Source organism: Boeremia exigua (genome assembly GCF_020726555.1).
Source record: "Boeremia exigua strain MPI-SDFR-AT-0100 chromosome Unknown C7974scaffold_2, whole genome shotgun sequence".
Lineage (NCBI taxonomy): Eukaryota > Fungi > Ascomycota > Dothideomycetes > Pleosporales > Didymellaceae > Boeremia > Boeremia exigua.
Window position 1 is genome coordinate 1,026,789 of NW_025763519.1, and position 16,600 is coordinate 1,043,388.

The 16,600-nt window shown below is 53.9% G+C and overlaps 6 protein-coding genes across 6 annotated transcripts; 3 read left to right on the plus strand and 3 right to left on the minus strand.

The window, feature by feature from the left end:
• Positions 1-35: 35 nt before the first annotated feature.
• On the minus strand, positions 36-798 carry C7974DRAFT_99614 (Ribonuclease/ribotoxin). Its single transcript, XM_046147687.1, has 2 exons — positions 379-798; positions 36-329 (listed from the first exon to the last, which is right to left on the minus strand). Exons 1-2 carry the CDS (start codon positions 689-691, stop codon positions 220-222), a joined length of 423 nt encoding a protein of 140 aa, XP_046001332.1. The 5' UTR covers positions 692-798; the 3' UTR covers positions 36-219.
• A 1,022-nt stretch (positions 799-1,820) lies between these two features.
• C7974DRAFT_385266 (heterokaryon incompatibility protein-domain-containing protein) lies at positions 1,821-4,388 on the plus strand. Its single transcript, XM_046140934.1, has one exon. The coding sequence runs from the start codon at positions 2,075-2,077 to the stop codon at positions 4,295-4,297; it is 2,223 nt and encodes a 740-aa protein (XP_046001333.1). The 5' UTR covers positions 1,821-2,074; the 3' UTR covers positions 4,298-4,388.
• Positions 4,389-5,833: 1,445 nt separating this feature from the next.
• Positions 5,834-10,138, plus strand: C7974DRAFT_350816 (uncharacterized protein). The gene is made up of 3 exons (XM_046139472.1): positions 5,834-6,324; positions 6,384-7,616; positions 7,666-10,138. The coding sequence occupies exons 1-3, from the start codon at positions 6,297-6,299 to the stop codon at positions 9,651-9,653; spliced, it is 3,249 nt and encodes a 1,082-aa protein (XP_046001334.1). The 5' UTR covers positions 5,834-6,296; the 3' UTR covers positions 9,654-10,138.
• Positions 10,139-10,790: 652 nt separating this feature from the next.
• C7974DRAFT_302427 (uncharacterized protein) lies at positions 10,791-11,615 on the minus strand (the record flags this gene model as incomplete). The annotated part of the gene is made up of 1 exon (XM_046137900.1): positions 10,791-11,615. The coding sequence occupies one exon, from the start codon at positions 11,613-11,615 to the stop codon at positions 10,791-10,793; it is 825 nt and encodes a 274-aa protein (XP_046001335.1).
• A 952-nt stretch (positions 11,616-12,567) lies between these two features.
• On the minus strand, positions 12,568-14,954 carry C7974DRAFT_408908 (temperature dependent protein affecting M2 dsRNA replication-domain-containing protein; the record flags this gene model as incomplete). Its single annotated transcript, XM_046143360.1, has 5 exons — positions 12,568-12,859; positions 12,908-13,136; positions 13,188-13,434; positions 13,483-14,433; positions 14,481-14,954. The coding sequence occupies 5 exons, from the start codon at positions 14,952-14,954 to the stop codon at positions 12,568-12,570; spliced, it is 2,193 nt and encodes a 730-aa protein (XP_046001336.1).
• A 459-nt stretch (positions 14,955-15,413) lies between these two features.
• Positions 15,414-16,540, plus strand: C7974DRAFT_408909 (uncharacterized protein; the record flags this gene model as incomplete). Its single annotated transcript, XM_046143361.1, has 3 exons — positions 15,414-15,584; positions 15,632-15,760; positions 15,815-16,540. 3 exons carry the CDS (start codon positions 15,414-15,416, stop codon positions 16,538-16,540), a joined length of 1,026 nt encoding a protein of 341 aa, XP_046001337.1.
• Between the last annotated feature and the right edge of the window lie 60 nt (positions 16,541-16,600).

The window sequence follows — 16,600 nt, forward strand, 5'->3', positions numbered from 1 at the left end:
TCATGCGGTGGAGCATGTTCTTGCGGCTACCGTACCCAACATCAAGCAACAAACTCAAGCTTTACAACACTTGGATCAAATCTCAACATACTCAATTGATTCATAGACTGCTAACAACGCTCCAAAAGGTATCTCTCAACATCATAAACTCATCAACGGTCGCGCCTTCAAGCTTAGGGCATAACGAATCCCCTAGCCCAGCCACTGGCCTCACAGCATCTACCATCCTGTGCACTTGACGAAGTTGTTACCGCTAGCACCAGTGTGCGTAATCTCGCCAGAACGCGTTCCAGCAGAGTTGAACACAACACGGTCAGCACCAGGGGAGCCTGACGTACGGTTAGCACACTATCATCAACAGCGATTCGAGATACATACCACCAGTGTAGACACCGCTAGTCTTGATGGGGAACTCGTAGTAGGTGGGGTTGTTCAGGAAGTTGAAGCCCTCGCGGTTGTTGAAGACGTGGGGGTAGGTCGAGCTACCAGCCTGGGTGCCTTGCCTGACGTGGTTGGCACCCGCGTTGCGGGCAGCGGTGACCTGTGCGGCGGTGTAGCATACCGAGCCGCACTTGGAGTAGCAGCTCTGGCGGGCCTCGACGGCAGCGTCCTCGACGGGAGCCTCAACGACGGAGGTGGGGAGGGCGAAAGCGAGGGGCGCGATCAGAGCGAGGATGGAGAGGAACTTCATGGTGACGGTTGTAAGGGCGGTGCTGGAGCTGAGGCTAGCGAGGGAAGGCTGGCGATGGTAGAGCGAAAGACTGAGCTGGCTGGACTGGCTGGTTCTCCTCCACCTGGACGTCGTCGTCTCTTATGCTTCTCATTCACCGCGGACGTCTCCGACCATCGTTGCTAGACCCATGCCGATCAAATGCCTGATTGATTGCTCGGAGCGCCAGCCTTCCTGAAGCATCCGTCTTCTCCGCATTGCAGTCTTAGTCGCAGGGACATGTTGCTCCTCCAGGACCCTCGCCCTATCGCGCGCCCTCGTTGCGGCCCGCATCCTGCACCGTCCACGTCGCTCCACAGCTTCTTATTCGGCGCACCTTGTCACGTTGTGCATTCTGACTGGCCACACCGCGCATGCAAGACATCCAAGCAACCGCGTATATTAGGATCACCACGCACCGGCCCTGGTATCTTGTGCCGATCAGGCAGGTACAACTGCTTACTCGCAGCCTGCGTAGCGCAGCACCAGCGTCTACGTCCGGTAGTCGTTTCATCTGCCTTATCGTCGGAATTAACGTCTTTCGGCACATGTGCCTATCTGATAGGTCATGTGTGGTCGCCCGTATGCTGATCTGGTGCCGGCCGCTAAGTCCTTTGGGAAGGAGGTAGGAGCGCCTAGCTGGCGGAGTGTAAGATTGGGTGGAGTCGTCCGGGCGACTTCATATATTCTGCGGTGAGAGTTGTCAATAACTTTGGCCGGTGTCGGGGGTTTGGTGTCTCCGGTGGAACGAGGAAGGTGGACTGGCCCACGTGTGCGGTGAAGTTGGCGTGGAATTGTTGGTTGGCGCTTCAACGTGTGGGCCTTCAGGTTCGACCGTCTTGACCTTACCACTGCCATCACAATATTGCTGCTTGCTCGCGATGTCCAACATCCTCACTCTTCAGTTTCTCGTTTTGGTGAGATATCAACAAATGATCTTCAGTCACCTTTTGTCTTGACGAAAGACGTGCCTTGTGAGTACATGTGAGCCTCTCGAGTTCCGGTGAGCCTATTGGGGCTGGAGGCAGACCGTTCCTGATGATGTGCATCGTTCTTCCTATAACATGTTCGTAAATCAGGTTAATTGTTAAAGATGCAGCGTTCCTGCCTCAGGGAAACGAGATGAAGCTCTGCTCCTGCTCAGCCACACAATTGCCCCGCTTCAGGCTGCAAGTCTGACAACATGCACTCTCAACTATCCACCATCCTGTAGAAAGTCCAGACTTATCTTGTCCATTCAGGAGTGCCAGTAACGATTTGGTCGTAACGCGGAAGTCGACCTGCAGTGCTTGTCCTGTACTCTTCTTTCTATCCGATGCTGATTGCAAAGCACTCCCTCTTTATGGTAACCCCCGCGAAGACACAATGAACGGTAGCAATAGCAAGGGCAGAAAGCGACATACGAGACTCTCCGATGAGTGCGAGCTCACAACCATGTTCGACGAGTTAGGCGTCGAGGTTATTGAAACACAAGAAAGGAGAACAGAGCCCACGTCCGCAAAACGTCATGTGGAGCACACATCCCCAAGAGTACGAGTCAACGGTGTGAGCCTCAATGGGTTCGCTTTGTGCGATGGTTGTAGGAGTCTCAATCTGCCTGACCTGATGCGCTCGTTCACCGACTTTGACGAGAGCGGGATGCCAGATCCATGGTCCAACTGTTGGCCATCTGTTGTTCAGGTCGGTAATCGATACAGGGATCTGGGAGACTCAACATGCACTCTATGCCCAATTCTATCTGCGTCTCGTATAGAATCAGGCGGAGGACCACTGACTGAGGAAGAATTCTCAGAAGTCAAAGGCATGGGCGAGGAATTAGCTGCGATAACCTTCCCCCGACCCCGTCCACACTCTTCGCCTTGGGTTGGCCCACCTCTATCTGTAGGTCTCGTACTCTGTCCTAAAGGTTTCTCGAAAAGCGCGGGTCGAGATCTCGGGAGGCATGCCATGTCCAAGGGCTGCGCGACTATAGTTATGGATACGGATATGATGAAACCACCAATGTTCACCCCACGACTGATACCTCGACTGTTCGATCCTTATTTTATTAAACCATGGCTAGATCACTGTTTTACATGGCATCGTCCATCTTGTGGGATGAAACCCCTACCAGTACGGGGAGTCAATGTCATTGACTGTGCGACACTGACGATCGACAAATGCGATGCTAACACTCCCTACGTCGCTTTGAGCTACGTTTGGGGCAGTACTGGAACCATTCCTGAGGGACCTCGAATGTTAAATGGGAGCAAATTGCTCCCCCGAAAGCTGTCTGCAGTCATTCGAGACTCGATTGAGGTTACCAAAGCTCTCGGCTTCCGCTACCTGTGGGTAGACAGGTATTGCATCGACCAAGACAGACCGGATCTGAAGCATGACCAGATACGTCAGATGGATGCAATCTATCGTAACGCCGAGCTTACGATCATCGGCGCTGCTGGGGTAGACGAGACACATGGTCTGCCAGGAGTTGGCAGTAGAGCTCGTTCCCCCCAGTTATACACCGAGATCGGGAATATAACAGCAATGTGGAGTCCCAAAGATCCCCAAATAGCGATCGCTAAGTCGCACTGGTCTACACGCGGATGGACATTCCAAGAAGCGTTTCTCAGCCGTCGTCGATTAGTATTTACAGACGATCAAGTCTACTTCGAGTGTAACGTCATGCACGGCTGTGAAGGCGCTCACGATTCCTTCGATAAACTAATTGTCCATGGAGGATTCAGCACCATCCCCTTTGGCCCTCGAATGTTTGGGAAGAGCCAAGTACAGCAGTACAGCGTGCTCAGTCGAGACGATCCTTACCAAGATGACACATTTCGAGCGTATATTTCCGCTGTCGAGGAATACACAACCAGAGACCTGCGATTCGATGAGGATTCAATCAACGCCTTCCGCGGAATTCTCCGAGACTTTGCAAATCAGGACGATCCCCTCGACGAAGTCTGGGGAATGTGCTATTCGCGACGCGGCGGAAACCCGTACATGTTTTTCAGTTATGCCCTAACGTGGATACACAAAGACAACGGTAAACCACCGCGACCCCGTACCGAGTTTCCCTCGTGGACCTGGGCTGGCTGGGCAGGACAGGTGGAATACAGCCTCAGCTCCGCCTCGCGCCGAATTGACTACATGAACGATCTAAATACAAGAGAATTCGGGTTTCTAGACTCAGACCTCCATTTCGTCGATCTCGCAAACGTAACTCTGGAAGGCAGGTACCCGATACTACACATCAAGGCCGCGATAGTCAGATTAGCACCAAACGCCTATAATGCCCAAAACAGAAAGATACCCTGGGTCGTCAAGTTCGGAATGAAAGCCAACACGAAAAAGTTCGGGGCGAGTCTCTCATGGTCTGCGGATGCCGAAGCCCACGCTATGTTCCTTGAGAGCTATACGGACCGAAAGCGCTGGAACTGTATTTTCATCGGCAGTGTGCTCAACGTTTCGTTTGTGATGGTGTTGGAGGCGCGTCCGAAGACCCGGACGTGGCAGCGCGTTGGTATGTTTTCAGTGCCTGTGTACTATTCGGACATTAGTCCGCATCTGTACTGGGAGCAGTACCGCGCTTATGACATCGTGTAGAGGACGCGCAAAGATCTATGGAGAGCTGGTCTTATTTGTCAGTGTTCCAGGCACACACACTTGAGAAACAGAGTTCACCATACTATTGAGGGATATCGTAGAGTCTAATTTGTGTTTTGAGCGCTCTTACCATTCTTCCGGGACTAGATTATTTCTTATTTCCATCTTGCTGCGCCATGCCATCTTCAGTGTTGTCGCCTTCCATTGACTGCTTCCTTGGTCTTCCGTTGCATCCCAGCATTCATGCGCATCTACACAACTGCACTCTACGGTCCTGAATGCATCTCGGCTTACTTTGCATTCGTACAGCGTATCTTGCCCCTTTCCTCGTAGAACGCGTACACAACACGCCATATCTCATTATACCGGATAGATGGTCCCGCGCCACAAACACCCTGTAAATATACGCAGATCTCTGTATTTCGAGTACATTGTCTGTTTCATATTCCACACGCGGAGCTTCTCAACAGACTAGCGATGCTGAAGACCTGCTTTCGATTGTCAGAACCTGCTCGAAAACTTCTAGCTGCCAGGTCTTGCCGTCGATGAGCAACAGGTCAAGATTTTGAGACCACAGGTTGTCCAATCAGATTGAGCAGAGTTGCTGAAGACATGTAGTCGCAAAACGTTCCTGTAAACCAACGTTTTGATGTCTTTACTTGAAGACACAGAAGGTGCTTTCGTTGATATTGACCATCCTAAGAGATTGTATGTCGGGACAGTTTCAGACGGTAGTCTTATCTCATGTGTATTGTATTTGTTAACATGTCTTCGCCTTCTCAACTGGCAGAAGAGCTACACACGGTGTTATAGCTCTATGCAAGCTGGACAACGTAAAGATGGTCACCGTAAGACACTCATTGGAACCTGGCGGTTGCTACACCAACCCTACAAAGTCTCAGTACTGGTATGGATGGCTTCAGCGTGCGGCACTACTTCGTGTTTGCTATCTTGTTTTGTGAAAGCCAATGCTGGATTAAGCTGTTCTTGCAGTCTGTGCGAACCTGACACTCAGGGATGCCTACATATGACGAGTGGCGACCTGCGTCGTTGTTCGCAGAAGCGGGGCGTATTTGACATTTTTGGGTTTGTCTGGTCGAGTCCGTTGTCTCATGACGTAGGCAAGCCCATTGTGGAAGGTTTGACAGCGAAACCAAGAGCGTCCATCACAAGTTCGCAGCAACACGAAACAGGTAACAGCACAGGGATGTAATGACAAAGACTGTGAATGCCCCTGGCAATGACTCGTGTGGTGCTGTTTCGGCTGCAGTTGCTCGCTCTGTGGATCTTCAGGTACACACGAGCAAATGACGGCTCTCCACTTCAGATGAAGGTGGGCCTGACGAAGGGCCATTAACGGCCGTGAGCATGGGCGCTGTTTGAGTGAAGAGACGATGGTCACGGTGAAGACAAGCGTAGAAAGGGCCGAGCCGCAGCAAAAGGGGCTGCGAGAGATGGTGATGCGCTCGCGCTGACAGGCACAAGCAGGCGCTAAGTTTCAGCTCCGGCAGGGGGATGGTATTCAGAAGCGTCTAAAATAATGCCAGCCAGCCAGCCCAAACACCATCTTGGAACGACCGGCCCCTTCGCAGCACCGCAACCACGACACCCAGCAAGCACCGCCGCCTCTGCCCTGATTGTCGCCGTGCTGCACGCATCGCTATCCCCCGCCAGCCGTGGCTTATCTGTGCCACAGCAACTAGCCGTGCGCCCTTGGAAGTTGAAACGTCCGCTCCGCACTCCGCAACCTCCAGCCGCGCCGACTCCCTCGCCATTTACTTACACGACCACCGCATGCGCTCTCCTCAGACTCGCCTGATCGCCCACGCTCATTACTGCACCACATTCCTACTGCGCCGACTGGACTGACACCCGCCGCCGCCGTCCTGCGCTGGCTGGTCGTCCCTCGCATTGACTGCGCCGCACCCCAGCCTCTTGGCGGTCCCTCGACGACGGCGAACACTACGACTCCTGGATGCACGACCACACATGAGCGAGGATGACGCGACCACAAATAATACGAGCAGGTACGCCAGTGCTCATTCTTCCACCCATTGCAGGCGCGCATACTAACGGCCCGGCGCAGATACGATTGATCTGCAGGACAAGACGTCGCCAACCGCACAAGACCATTCTAATCAGCCAGAGCACCCGGCGCCGCTCGGAATCGGCCCTGCTGCCCCTCATCAGCAAGCCTCTCTACAGTCCGTCGAAGATGAGCGCTCGGCTGAGGAGGCGCGGCTGCAGAATGCCTGGAACACCGCCGGGAACTCGCTGAGCGAAGACCCTGGCTCTGACGATGACCGTACTGTGCAGAAATCGCATAACGGGGGCATGCACGACGACGAAGACGACGACGATATGCAGGACGCCGATGTGGAGGAGGATATGGACGACGACATGCTCGACAAGATTTCGAGTTCACCTTCAATTGACGATGGTGGGTATTCTCTACCTTCTTTCCCCTCGGTATGGCCGACGCGAAGAGAGTCCATCACTCCAGAATCGTCACCGGTCATACCGAGTTCGGCTTCTTCCTCCCCTTTCATATCTACACCCGTACATTTCCCCATGCCGGTTGCCAAAGCTGGTCGACCTCTCAGTGTCTCAGCATCGGGCTTCAACGGTATTTCAAGTACCCCGTATCATCCTTTCGCAAACCCCACATTTCATTTCTCTCAACACCCCCCAACATCGCAGTCAACGGAGCATCATTCTGGTGAGTATACCTGGATAAGGTCCACCAGCGGCTCGCACACGACCGATACGACCGTCCAAAACGGAGAATCAAGCCCTCGAGCAAGGCAATTGAAGGTCATAGAACAGAGATTACTGGACACGAGGGAAGATTCGCAGGCCTCGCTGATGTCCGACCTGGACGAAGAACACGCAAGGAAGATGCTACAGCCTATTCCTCCGCCATCGCTGGACCTGCCAGACGATCCTTTTCTTAAATCGCTTGCGCTCGTGCCGCGCAGTACTAACGGAACCCCGACTCCAGCCAAGCGTCCTGACGACGAAGAAGACTCCTGGACGACCGACAGCGACGCCGAAACTTGGGACGAGGATCCAAATGACGACAATGATGCATCCAATGACGTTTTCTTTTCTCTCGATTCCAGATTTATCGACTCGGGCTGGGGAGGCGAATGCTTACAAGAAACAGAGGATATCGATTTCGAATTTGTCTACGCCTTGCACACTTTCGTCGCGACTGTAGAGGGCCAAGCGAATGCAACAAAGGGTGACACGATGGTGTTGCTCGATGACAGCAACAGCTACTGGTGGCTTGTCCGTGTTGTCAAGGACAGCAGCATTGGTAGGCATCCTTGCCATTCATGATTATCGGCTGCTAAACAATGCCATAGGATACTTACCAGCAGAACACATCGAGACACCTACTGAACGTCTGGCGCGTCTAAACAAGCACAGGAACATCGATCTTTCGGCAACAATGCTTGGTGATACTGCCGAAAAAACGAAAAACCCGTTAAAGAAGGCCATGAGAAGACGGAATGCCAAGACGGTGCAGTTTGGAGCACCGACTTATGTCGAAGCATCCGACTACGATTACTCGTCCGATGAGGAGGGTGGTGAATTGTTTGGTGGGCCAGAGCCGAAGCAAGCTCAGCAGCAACAGCAACAGCAGCAGCAACAGCAACAAGCTGCACAAGACGCTGAAACTGAACAAGACGAATCTCTAGAGGTGAAGCCGCTGAAGCTTGGCGGCATCAAGAAGGTTTCCTCTGAAGAGTCGAGAACCTCCGAAGACTCTATGAAAGATGACGAAAAGTCAAGGACAAGCGACGAAATCTTCGATCGACCTCTAGACCCGAAAGTGTCACGTAATGGCACCCTTCGCAATACCGACTCGTTCTTCAAGGACGAGAACACCGAGACTCGGAAGATTACGCTTACGCCTAACCTGCTACGTGACGATTCCAGTACGTCTACAACGGGTTCTCGCGAACGCGAACGCGGACCAAGCCTCGAGAGCTTGGAGAAAAATGGCTTCGCTGACAAGGTCAAAGACGACAAGAAGAAGAAGGACAAGAAATCCGGCATGCTTAGTGGCCTGTTCAAGCGCAAGGACAAGAAAGACAAGGACTCGAAGAGCGACATCGATACAGTAGAGGCCGACTTGAAGAAGGCAATCGAAAAGCCAGAACAAACTTCGCCGCAGACGGCTCCGGCCAAGCCTGCAGAAGTTGCCCCTGAACGACCGTCAGAAGAGCAGACCGCGCAGGCTCCATCAAGGCAGTCGAGCAAGGGCAAACTCCAGAAGCAGCACCGTGCCAGGACCGACTCACCTATCAAAACAAAGAGTATCTTAAAGACAGACAGCCCCATGGAAGCTACAATGGATCCAGACGATGCTATCGACGCACATGAAATGGGTCCTGCAGGACAGCAAGCTCAGTCAACAATGCGCGTTGTTTCTCCGGATCAAGAAGAAAAATCAATGACGCAGCCAGCTGTACAAGATCGGGTCAAGTCACCAGATAGTCATGGGGTCATAGCTGCCATCAACTCGAAGAATCCTTTCCGGTCAAACACCACAACTGACAGCGCACCAAAACCAGAAAAGGTTCGCAAGGCCAAGGAGCGAGTAGCATTGGACGACTTCGATTCCAGCGCAGACGATAGCGATGACCCATTCGCTGATCCTGGAGCGCAGGGCAAGACACAGCAACAGCTAACAACCGAGCCTGTTGGACGTCTGTCCGAGTCGCCCGTTCATGTCTCTGCCGCTGATGCACAGCCAACAAATAAGGACCAGGAGTCGGACGCACAACATCCACCGGGCCTCACGGGCGACAACTCGAGTGCAGATACTGGCTCGCCGGTATCAACTCCAGACTTGGATGCAGCGAGCCCAGATACCATCGTACCTCAAAAGCTCAGCGTTGCAGCCCCTCGCTCCGGTACTTCACCTTCGCCCATACACCTTTCTCCTACCGCGAACCACAATCCGCCGCCATCACGCTCTGCTCCTGTGCCATTGAACGTCAGCGTCTCGCCTTCGATATCACCCGCTCCCGTTTCTTCGGAATCGACGACGCTTCCGGCTTGGTCTGATGCCAGTCTGCGCTCCTACCTTGACGACGGCAGCGAGATCCGCGATCTGCTCCTCATGATCAACGACACCAACGGCGTCGTACCCGTCAGCAAGGACCACCCGCTGATGAGCGGTCTCTATGTCGAGGAAACAAAGGCTGCGCAGAATCTCAGCAGTGAGCTCGACAGGCTCCTGGCCGGGTTGATGGATAATCGGATGAAGCGCCATGGCAGCGGAGCGAGCAAGAAGAGCCAATTGAGTCAGATGAGCAGGGCGAGTACAGCCGGCGGAAGGTAGCGGTAGTGAGGCTACCGCTTGGACTCTTACATTAATGAGTCGTAAGAGAAGGAAGTTTCTTTACATATACCCTAGGGATTTGGCGTTCAGCACGGTTTGAGTTGGGGGCAACGTGTCATGTGGTACGAAATCTTGGTTCTTTTGGGCGGTCACATTTGTCGCATCTTTGCGCATTTTCGGTTGAAACACACACAGACAGACAGGAAGACAGACAGAGTCAGCTGGGCCTGGCATGTTGCGGCGGCAGTCAGCTTTGGCATTTGGGTTCCTCCCCTCCTGGTCTTCGGACTGGTATTCTTTCTATTCTTCTAGTTTTTCTTGCTCCCTGGCTTTGCGGCTGCGGGCTTTCCGCTTTGCGCTTCGTGGCCTTCTTTAATACCCTGTCATGAATCCGGTTGGTGTTCTTCGTTTGGGGCGTGGAAGCGAGGGACTTTAGAGGAGGGTGTAGCTATTAGCATTACGTATACCACTGTTTCTTCCCTTTGAGTATCATCGCAAGCAATGTATGAATTCTTGGTGAATCAGATGTTCTTGGATTAAGTGTCTTCTATTCCTTCAGTAATTTTTCCGTCTCACCGACGACAAGGTATTGTTGTTCATACACCTAGCCTCCCCCCCCCCCGGACGTACAGTCACAAAAGTATGGTCAAGTGCCTTCCCCCCGTCTAGGATGGTGTGTGCAAGTTTCTTGCACAGCGTCGTCGGGGCTGGCCGCTGCGAAACTGCTGTATCCCGTGTGAGGCAACCATGAACACAACCTCGAATAGCCTCGCGAGCCCAGCATGATTCTGAGCCGGAAGGATGGAAACTTCAACACCGAACTTTGTGAAATCGGAACTACACATGTGTTCGCGTTTGCGGAGGAGCCAGGCGTAGGGGTCTCGAACGCAGACTGAAACACACAAGTGAGGCGTGTGAACGCATCAGATACTGCAGGCTCCGTCCAAATGCAGTGATTTAGGCTTCGAGGGTCTGCGGCAGCAGCGAAGCTTCAATGCAGCTGTCCAAACTGCAAAGAAGACTTGAGACGCCGTCTGGCGTATGGAGGTGGCTGTACACCGATGCTGAGGGCAGTGCAGCTTTCCAGATAGCGAGATCGTCAGTACCACAGCACTGAGCAGGATCCACCAGTGCCATTCAACCCAGCACCTTCATCAGCTCAAACGCATGCTCAAACTCGGAATAATCCCACTCCTCCTCATCCGGCGCAAACCTCGACCCCGCATACTCCTCACGCGAAATAGTCCCCGGCGGCGGCTCGAGCTCCAAGTGCAGACAGTCCCGCAGCCGCTCGTTCACCAGCGGACTCCGCTCCAGCATCCACTCAGCGGCCAGCTCGACCCGGCGCTCCGCCGTCTTGCCGCCCAGCGCAAAGAACGCCGGCCGCCACCCCTCCGCACCCGCCTTCGCACCCGCCTTCATGGGCACGCAGATGCGCTCCGCGTTGGGGAACTGCGCGAGGATCTTCCCGCAGCTGTCCAGGATGCGCGGCCAGAACCGGTGCTTCCAGCCATGGCTCACGGCGTCGAGGTCCTGCGAGCCGAAGAGCAGGTGCGCCGACTCGGCGGCGGTGATGATGATGGAGCGCAGCAGCCCGCAGTACGCGGGCGCCAGCGTCGCGTCGTCGGGGAACCAGAGCCGGAAGTGGTTGTCGCCGTACAGGACGGGGCAGGCTTCGGCGTGCAGTTGGCGACACGATTGCAGGAGGCCCGTGGAGATGGACTGGAAGACGCTTTGCGGCTCCGTGGCGCCGTGGTGCTTGTACCGCACAGTTTTGGCGCGCAGGGTGCGCAAAGGATGGTACGGGTTCATTGTGTAGATGAATATTGCGCCAGGGACGTGGAATGTGTGGGCGTAGATCAGGTCACGCAGCTCCCGAGGGAGGTCCAGGAAGCTGAGGCGGCCGGGGTCTGCTTTGTGGGACTCGGTCCATGATGTGGGTAGCTCTGGTTCTGTATTCATTTGGGAGACCGAGGTTTGATCCAAGTCTGGCGAGGGAAAGTGCAGAGTAAGAAAATGAGGGTTCGTAGAACGATATGGGGTTCATTATTGATCTAACTACTTCCAGCGCGTGATGCGGGAACGCGACGTCCCGGCTCCACCTGCCTCAACCTTATTAAGGTATACTAAACTGCATCACCGTGAACTAAACATACCCTTAAACATACGACACTGACTTCAATTACTCTCCACATCTCTCCGAAATGAAAAAAGATGTGAAGCAAGCAAAAATTGCGCCAGTGACGGCCCCGAAGAGCCATCAGACAAAACCAGTCCCGCATTGTACCATGCAGCCGATCTGTGCCGGTCGCGCGGCTTCTGGTGCTCGCGGACCCTGATCAGGTAAGTTTTATGGAAGAAAAGTGATGGCAACATGTAGGCTTTAAGTACTTGTTAGCTTTGCCAGGCAGAAAGGCGCACGTGGATGCACGTGAGCGAGTTGCCTGGCATACTGCACGTGCAAGATGCTGCCTAGTCTCACGAGGTCAGCAAAGGAACCCGAGAGTAGGCAGGCATGGATGGGTCTTGCAGTGATCTTTTCTAGCGGCGCAAGCTGTCACTCCCATTCTCTCTTCATCTCCCTTCATTCGTCTACAGCTGCATCCAGTTTCTTTCTTCCACCCATGATAACCAAAAGCTGATCGCAACCGAATCGGTCTCCAGAACCCGGACGTCCCCTGGGGACCCGTCAATGCAACATCTCGGGATACCCTGATTTCGCATGCCTTGCAACGTAGTTTACACTTGGTAGGGCCTGTCTGTCTGCGGCCTCAAGGAACTGGTCCTTAAAGAATGCTCGGCCGCTGGTGAAGCCTCTGTAGGGAGTCGGGGAGGCTGGTGCCAAAGCGCCTATACCGTGTGAGGTTTTAGGACGTGTGTCATCGTGCAGCCAGAAGGTTGTCGATCGCCGCACCTAACGGCGCTGTCGCAGCCAGTCGTTTGTCTCTGTCCACAGTGTCTTGTTCTGTTGAGATATCTTAGTTCCGGAAGCCTTGACTCCAGCAAACACAGCATCCCACAAGGCGAATGCTGTACGGAGGTCGTGTTGAAAGTCAATCGATTGAGGGAAGTAGCGCGTGGATACAGTGTCAATAACTCGCGCTTTTGACTCGGCAGAGGTGGGATCTGAGTCGTTTGTAAGTTCGTCAAGGTAGGATTTGACGCCGATGCCAAGCGCGCAATTGTTTGGAAGAAGGAAAGGGAACCTGTACATATGTAAGTAGAGCGCTTAGTATGTGTAATGTTCAACTCACTTTGTTATCAGCAGAGAAAGGTCGGCTTTCCTATCGCAGCAACCAGTCAGGAACATATTTGTGCACGTAGCCTCAACAAGATCGCGCAGCGTCTGACGGACAAGATTCACAACCGACCCGTACCCGAGCAGATGCTGGCTTAGTGGACCTGTGAAACCGATCGGCTTATGTTGGAGTGTACCAAGCCCAGCGACACGGGAGATCAGCATGTTTGCATGTTGATCCTTTGCTGTGATGGCGTTAGTCGGCATCGAAACAGTACATTCTTTGATGTACTAACCATTACCGCGCATGGGCGCGCCGTTGTATGGGAACATAGCGATGTCGCCGTTCAGATCTTCAAGACGTAGAAGCTCCACAGCAAGTACGGCACTCTCTTCAAGTTCGGCGTTGCCGTCCAATGAAGCGATTGTCTGTGCCAGCACGAAACCCCAGGGAGTGAGGTTGTGCTTTGCATCGACATACTCGCGTACAGCAAGAAATCGCCAAAGCGAGTTGTACAGGATCTCATCTGGCGTCGAGAGCAGCTAAGCTATGTCAGCATGACCTGGCAAAGTATCCAGAAGCAGACTTACATTGTTGGTGTCCTTCTTCGCCACAGTTTTGGCAACGAAATCGTCACTTGTTAAGGCCAAGATAGCAGATCCAAGCGGCCCACTGCCCTCGTTACTTGATACGACTTCCCTGAATGTCGCCTCTGGCACATTCCATGTCTCCGCGATGGCCTGATACTCGGGCAAGTCTCTCATCGAGATCTCCTTCTTCTGTGCCTTCCCCGTTGCAGCGTCTGTGAACCAACACGTCTGCTCCAAACCCTTGACCCTGTACCAGTGGTGGAGCGGCGTTGAAAGTAGATTCAAAGCTGCCGTACGTAACGGGGTAAGTTTCGTAGTGACGAGTTTCTGGTACTCTGGTGACATGCCGCCGTCAATTGGGGGCTGCTCGTTGATCTCGCAGGATGTACGCCACTGTAGAAGGCGAGAGTTGAGGATGCCGTGCGAGTGCAGATAGTGTAGTTCATCGGAGAGACGCTGCCCCAAGAACTGGTTCGCATCGGCAGACATCTGGCTTGCATTTAGGGGTTCGACCTTGCCTTCTGTGGTGATGATGGGATGGTTCTTCACGGCCAATCGTGCCTTGCAATACCTGTCAACGTAGTTTCCAAATCTCGGGTCATCCTTGTTGGTGATCACAACCGAATATCCTGTCCTCCCGCTGCTCATCGTGATCATCTTGATTGCGCCATGAGGTTTGAGGAGCTCGGTTCTGTTGGGCGAGCTCAGGTTGGGCAGGGTGGGTAGAAAGGGCGTCCCGGCGAGTAAGAGCGCATCTACGAAGACGTCTTCGGTGATTCTCCCGCTACTAGCGAACCTCTCTAGATCAGCTATGCACTTTGAACGCTTCGTCCAACTGAAGGTCTTGTCTTCAAGATTCCACGATGTTACGACTTTGTCGCACTCGAACAGGAGAACTTCCGATGCGCCTGATATCGCGTGAACGAGGGTTTCCTTCTCAAGATACGCTAGCTACAGACTGTTAGTGCGCCCTTCCAACAAGCTCTATGAGGTCGTACCTGGGCCCAGGCGCTGTAAGGCGCAATCTGGAAGTGGACCTTGCGCTCGATCAAGATTGACTGCAAGAATCGAAACAGATCCTCAGGTGTAACGTATGTTGACTCCCCAAACTTTGCAACAGATGCCTCAGCCTGATTGCTGTCGTACAGATTCCAGGCCACGGTGTTGACTCCGGCCTCACGCTGCTTCTGCTGGAATGGGTCGTCCGGTTTTGTGATGTCTAGGCCGCTGAAGACGAACCATGGCTCGATTTGTAGGCTCTCAAATGTGTTCAGGTCCTCCTCGATGTACTGCTTCATGCCAAGTGGCAGACCGCCGAGTGCAGGTACGAGTGGTTCCCGCGCGCGAGGGTGACTTAAAATACGGTGCTGGAGGTAGTGCGCAGCTTCAATAGCGACACGGCAGCCACCGAGCTCCTGCAGTTCGCTGAGCTCGCCAATGTTGGCGTTCCATGCTTCGAAGTCGCGGATCATCGTGGTCGGCGCGTGCGCTGTCTGTTTCGGGCGGAAGTATTGTTTGGTAGTAGCGATGGGCGTTGTCTCGGCGGAACTGTAGCTGTGCCTCGTAGATGATAGGTTTGAGAGCCTGATAGGAAGACTGCTCAGGAGTGGCTCGTACAAAGCAATTGCGGGGTGTTGATGGTCAGGGTGTTTTTGACGGTCCCAGCACGAGAGCTTCCCGCCCGCTTGCTTGAACCCTGTCAAGACACTTGTCCGCTTTCGTGTCTAGGCCAGGAACATCGCGACTGGATGCCGCCGATAAGAAAAGACCAAGCCACGAGCTTCTGATCCTTGACTGCATCCAGGACTAGGAATGCTCTTGGGGTCATACGAGACAGTCTAGACAAGTCTACTGGTTGCTCTCGTCGGTCGCAACGCGCACTCCATTGAGCCCCACTGTTGTATTGTCAGGTAGCATCACAAACCTCCAGGATGCCGCATTTTGAGGCCGAGGAGATGACCATACCGGTCATCGACATCTCAAACCCAAGTGACGAGGTAGCTCGCCAAGTTCTGGATGCAGCTTCCACTCATGGCTTCCTGTTCATCAAGAACGATGGGGTGGCAATCCCACCACAAGACATAGTAGACATGTTCAAACTTGTCAGTTCTTGCGACCAGTACCACTTACTTCATATTGACCTAGACAGTCCAAAGAATTTTTCAATTCGCCAGAAGAACAAAAGGCAGAATTTGCTATCCACTCAGACAAAGCCGGCGGCATCAACCGTGGTTGGGTGAAGATGGCCGGCGAATCTCTTGATCCAGAAGGACAAAAGGTGACTTGAACAATCAAACGCACCATACATACGGACGATCTGACGTCTATCCAGCAAGGCGATCCCAAAGAGGCATTCAACATCGGCCCTCCCCAACCAGCCCTTCAACCGCTTCCACAACCCCTCTCAACCTCCTCTCCCTTGATCCTTCGCTTTCAAATCGCATGCCACACGCTCTGCACCTCAATCCTTTCGCTCCTCGGCACCGCCCTCCAGACGCCCGATCCCTCCTACTTCACCGCGCGCCACGACCAATCCCAGGGCCCCTCCGGCACAATCTTCAGAATGCTCTACTACCCCTCTACCACCACTTCTTCCGCCTCCCAGATTCGCGCCGGCGCGCACTCCGACTACGGCTCGCTGACGCTGCTCTTCCGACTCCCCGGGCAGCCCGGCCTGGAGCTCTTCTCGCCGGGGCGCCGCACCTGGGTCCCTGTGCCGGTCAATCCGTCGCCCTCGACGCTCGCAGACCCGCCGATTCTGGTGAACATCGGTGACCTGCTGAGTTTCTGGACTGGCGGGATGCTGAAGAGTACCGTGCACCGCGTTACGTTTAGTGGCGGCGGGGAGAGGTATAGCATGGCGTATTTTTGCCATCCGCTAGACGAGGCGCGGTTGGAGAGGGTAGAGAGTGTGGTTTTGGCGGGCGCGGATGGGGAGGCCGGAAGGGAAGAGTTGCGGAGTCAGCGGCGGAGGTTGGGACTTGAGGGGGAAGGGGACGAGGTGCTGACTGCGAAGGAGCACTTAGATCGCAGGCTGAAAGTCACGTATGGGCTTTGAGGGCGGTTGTGGTAGGTGGTACATATGATAAGAGTTGGTGATTGTTGATGTAATTATGTG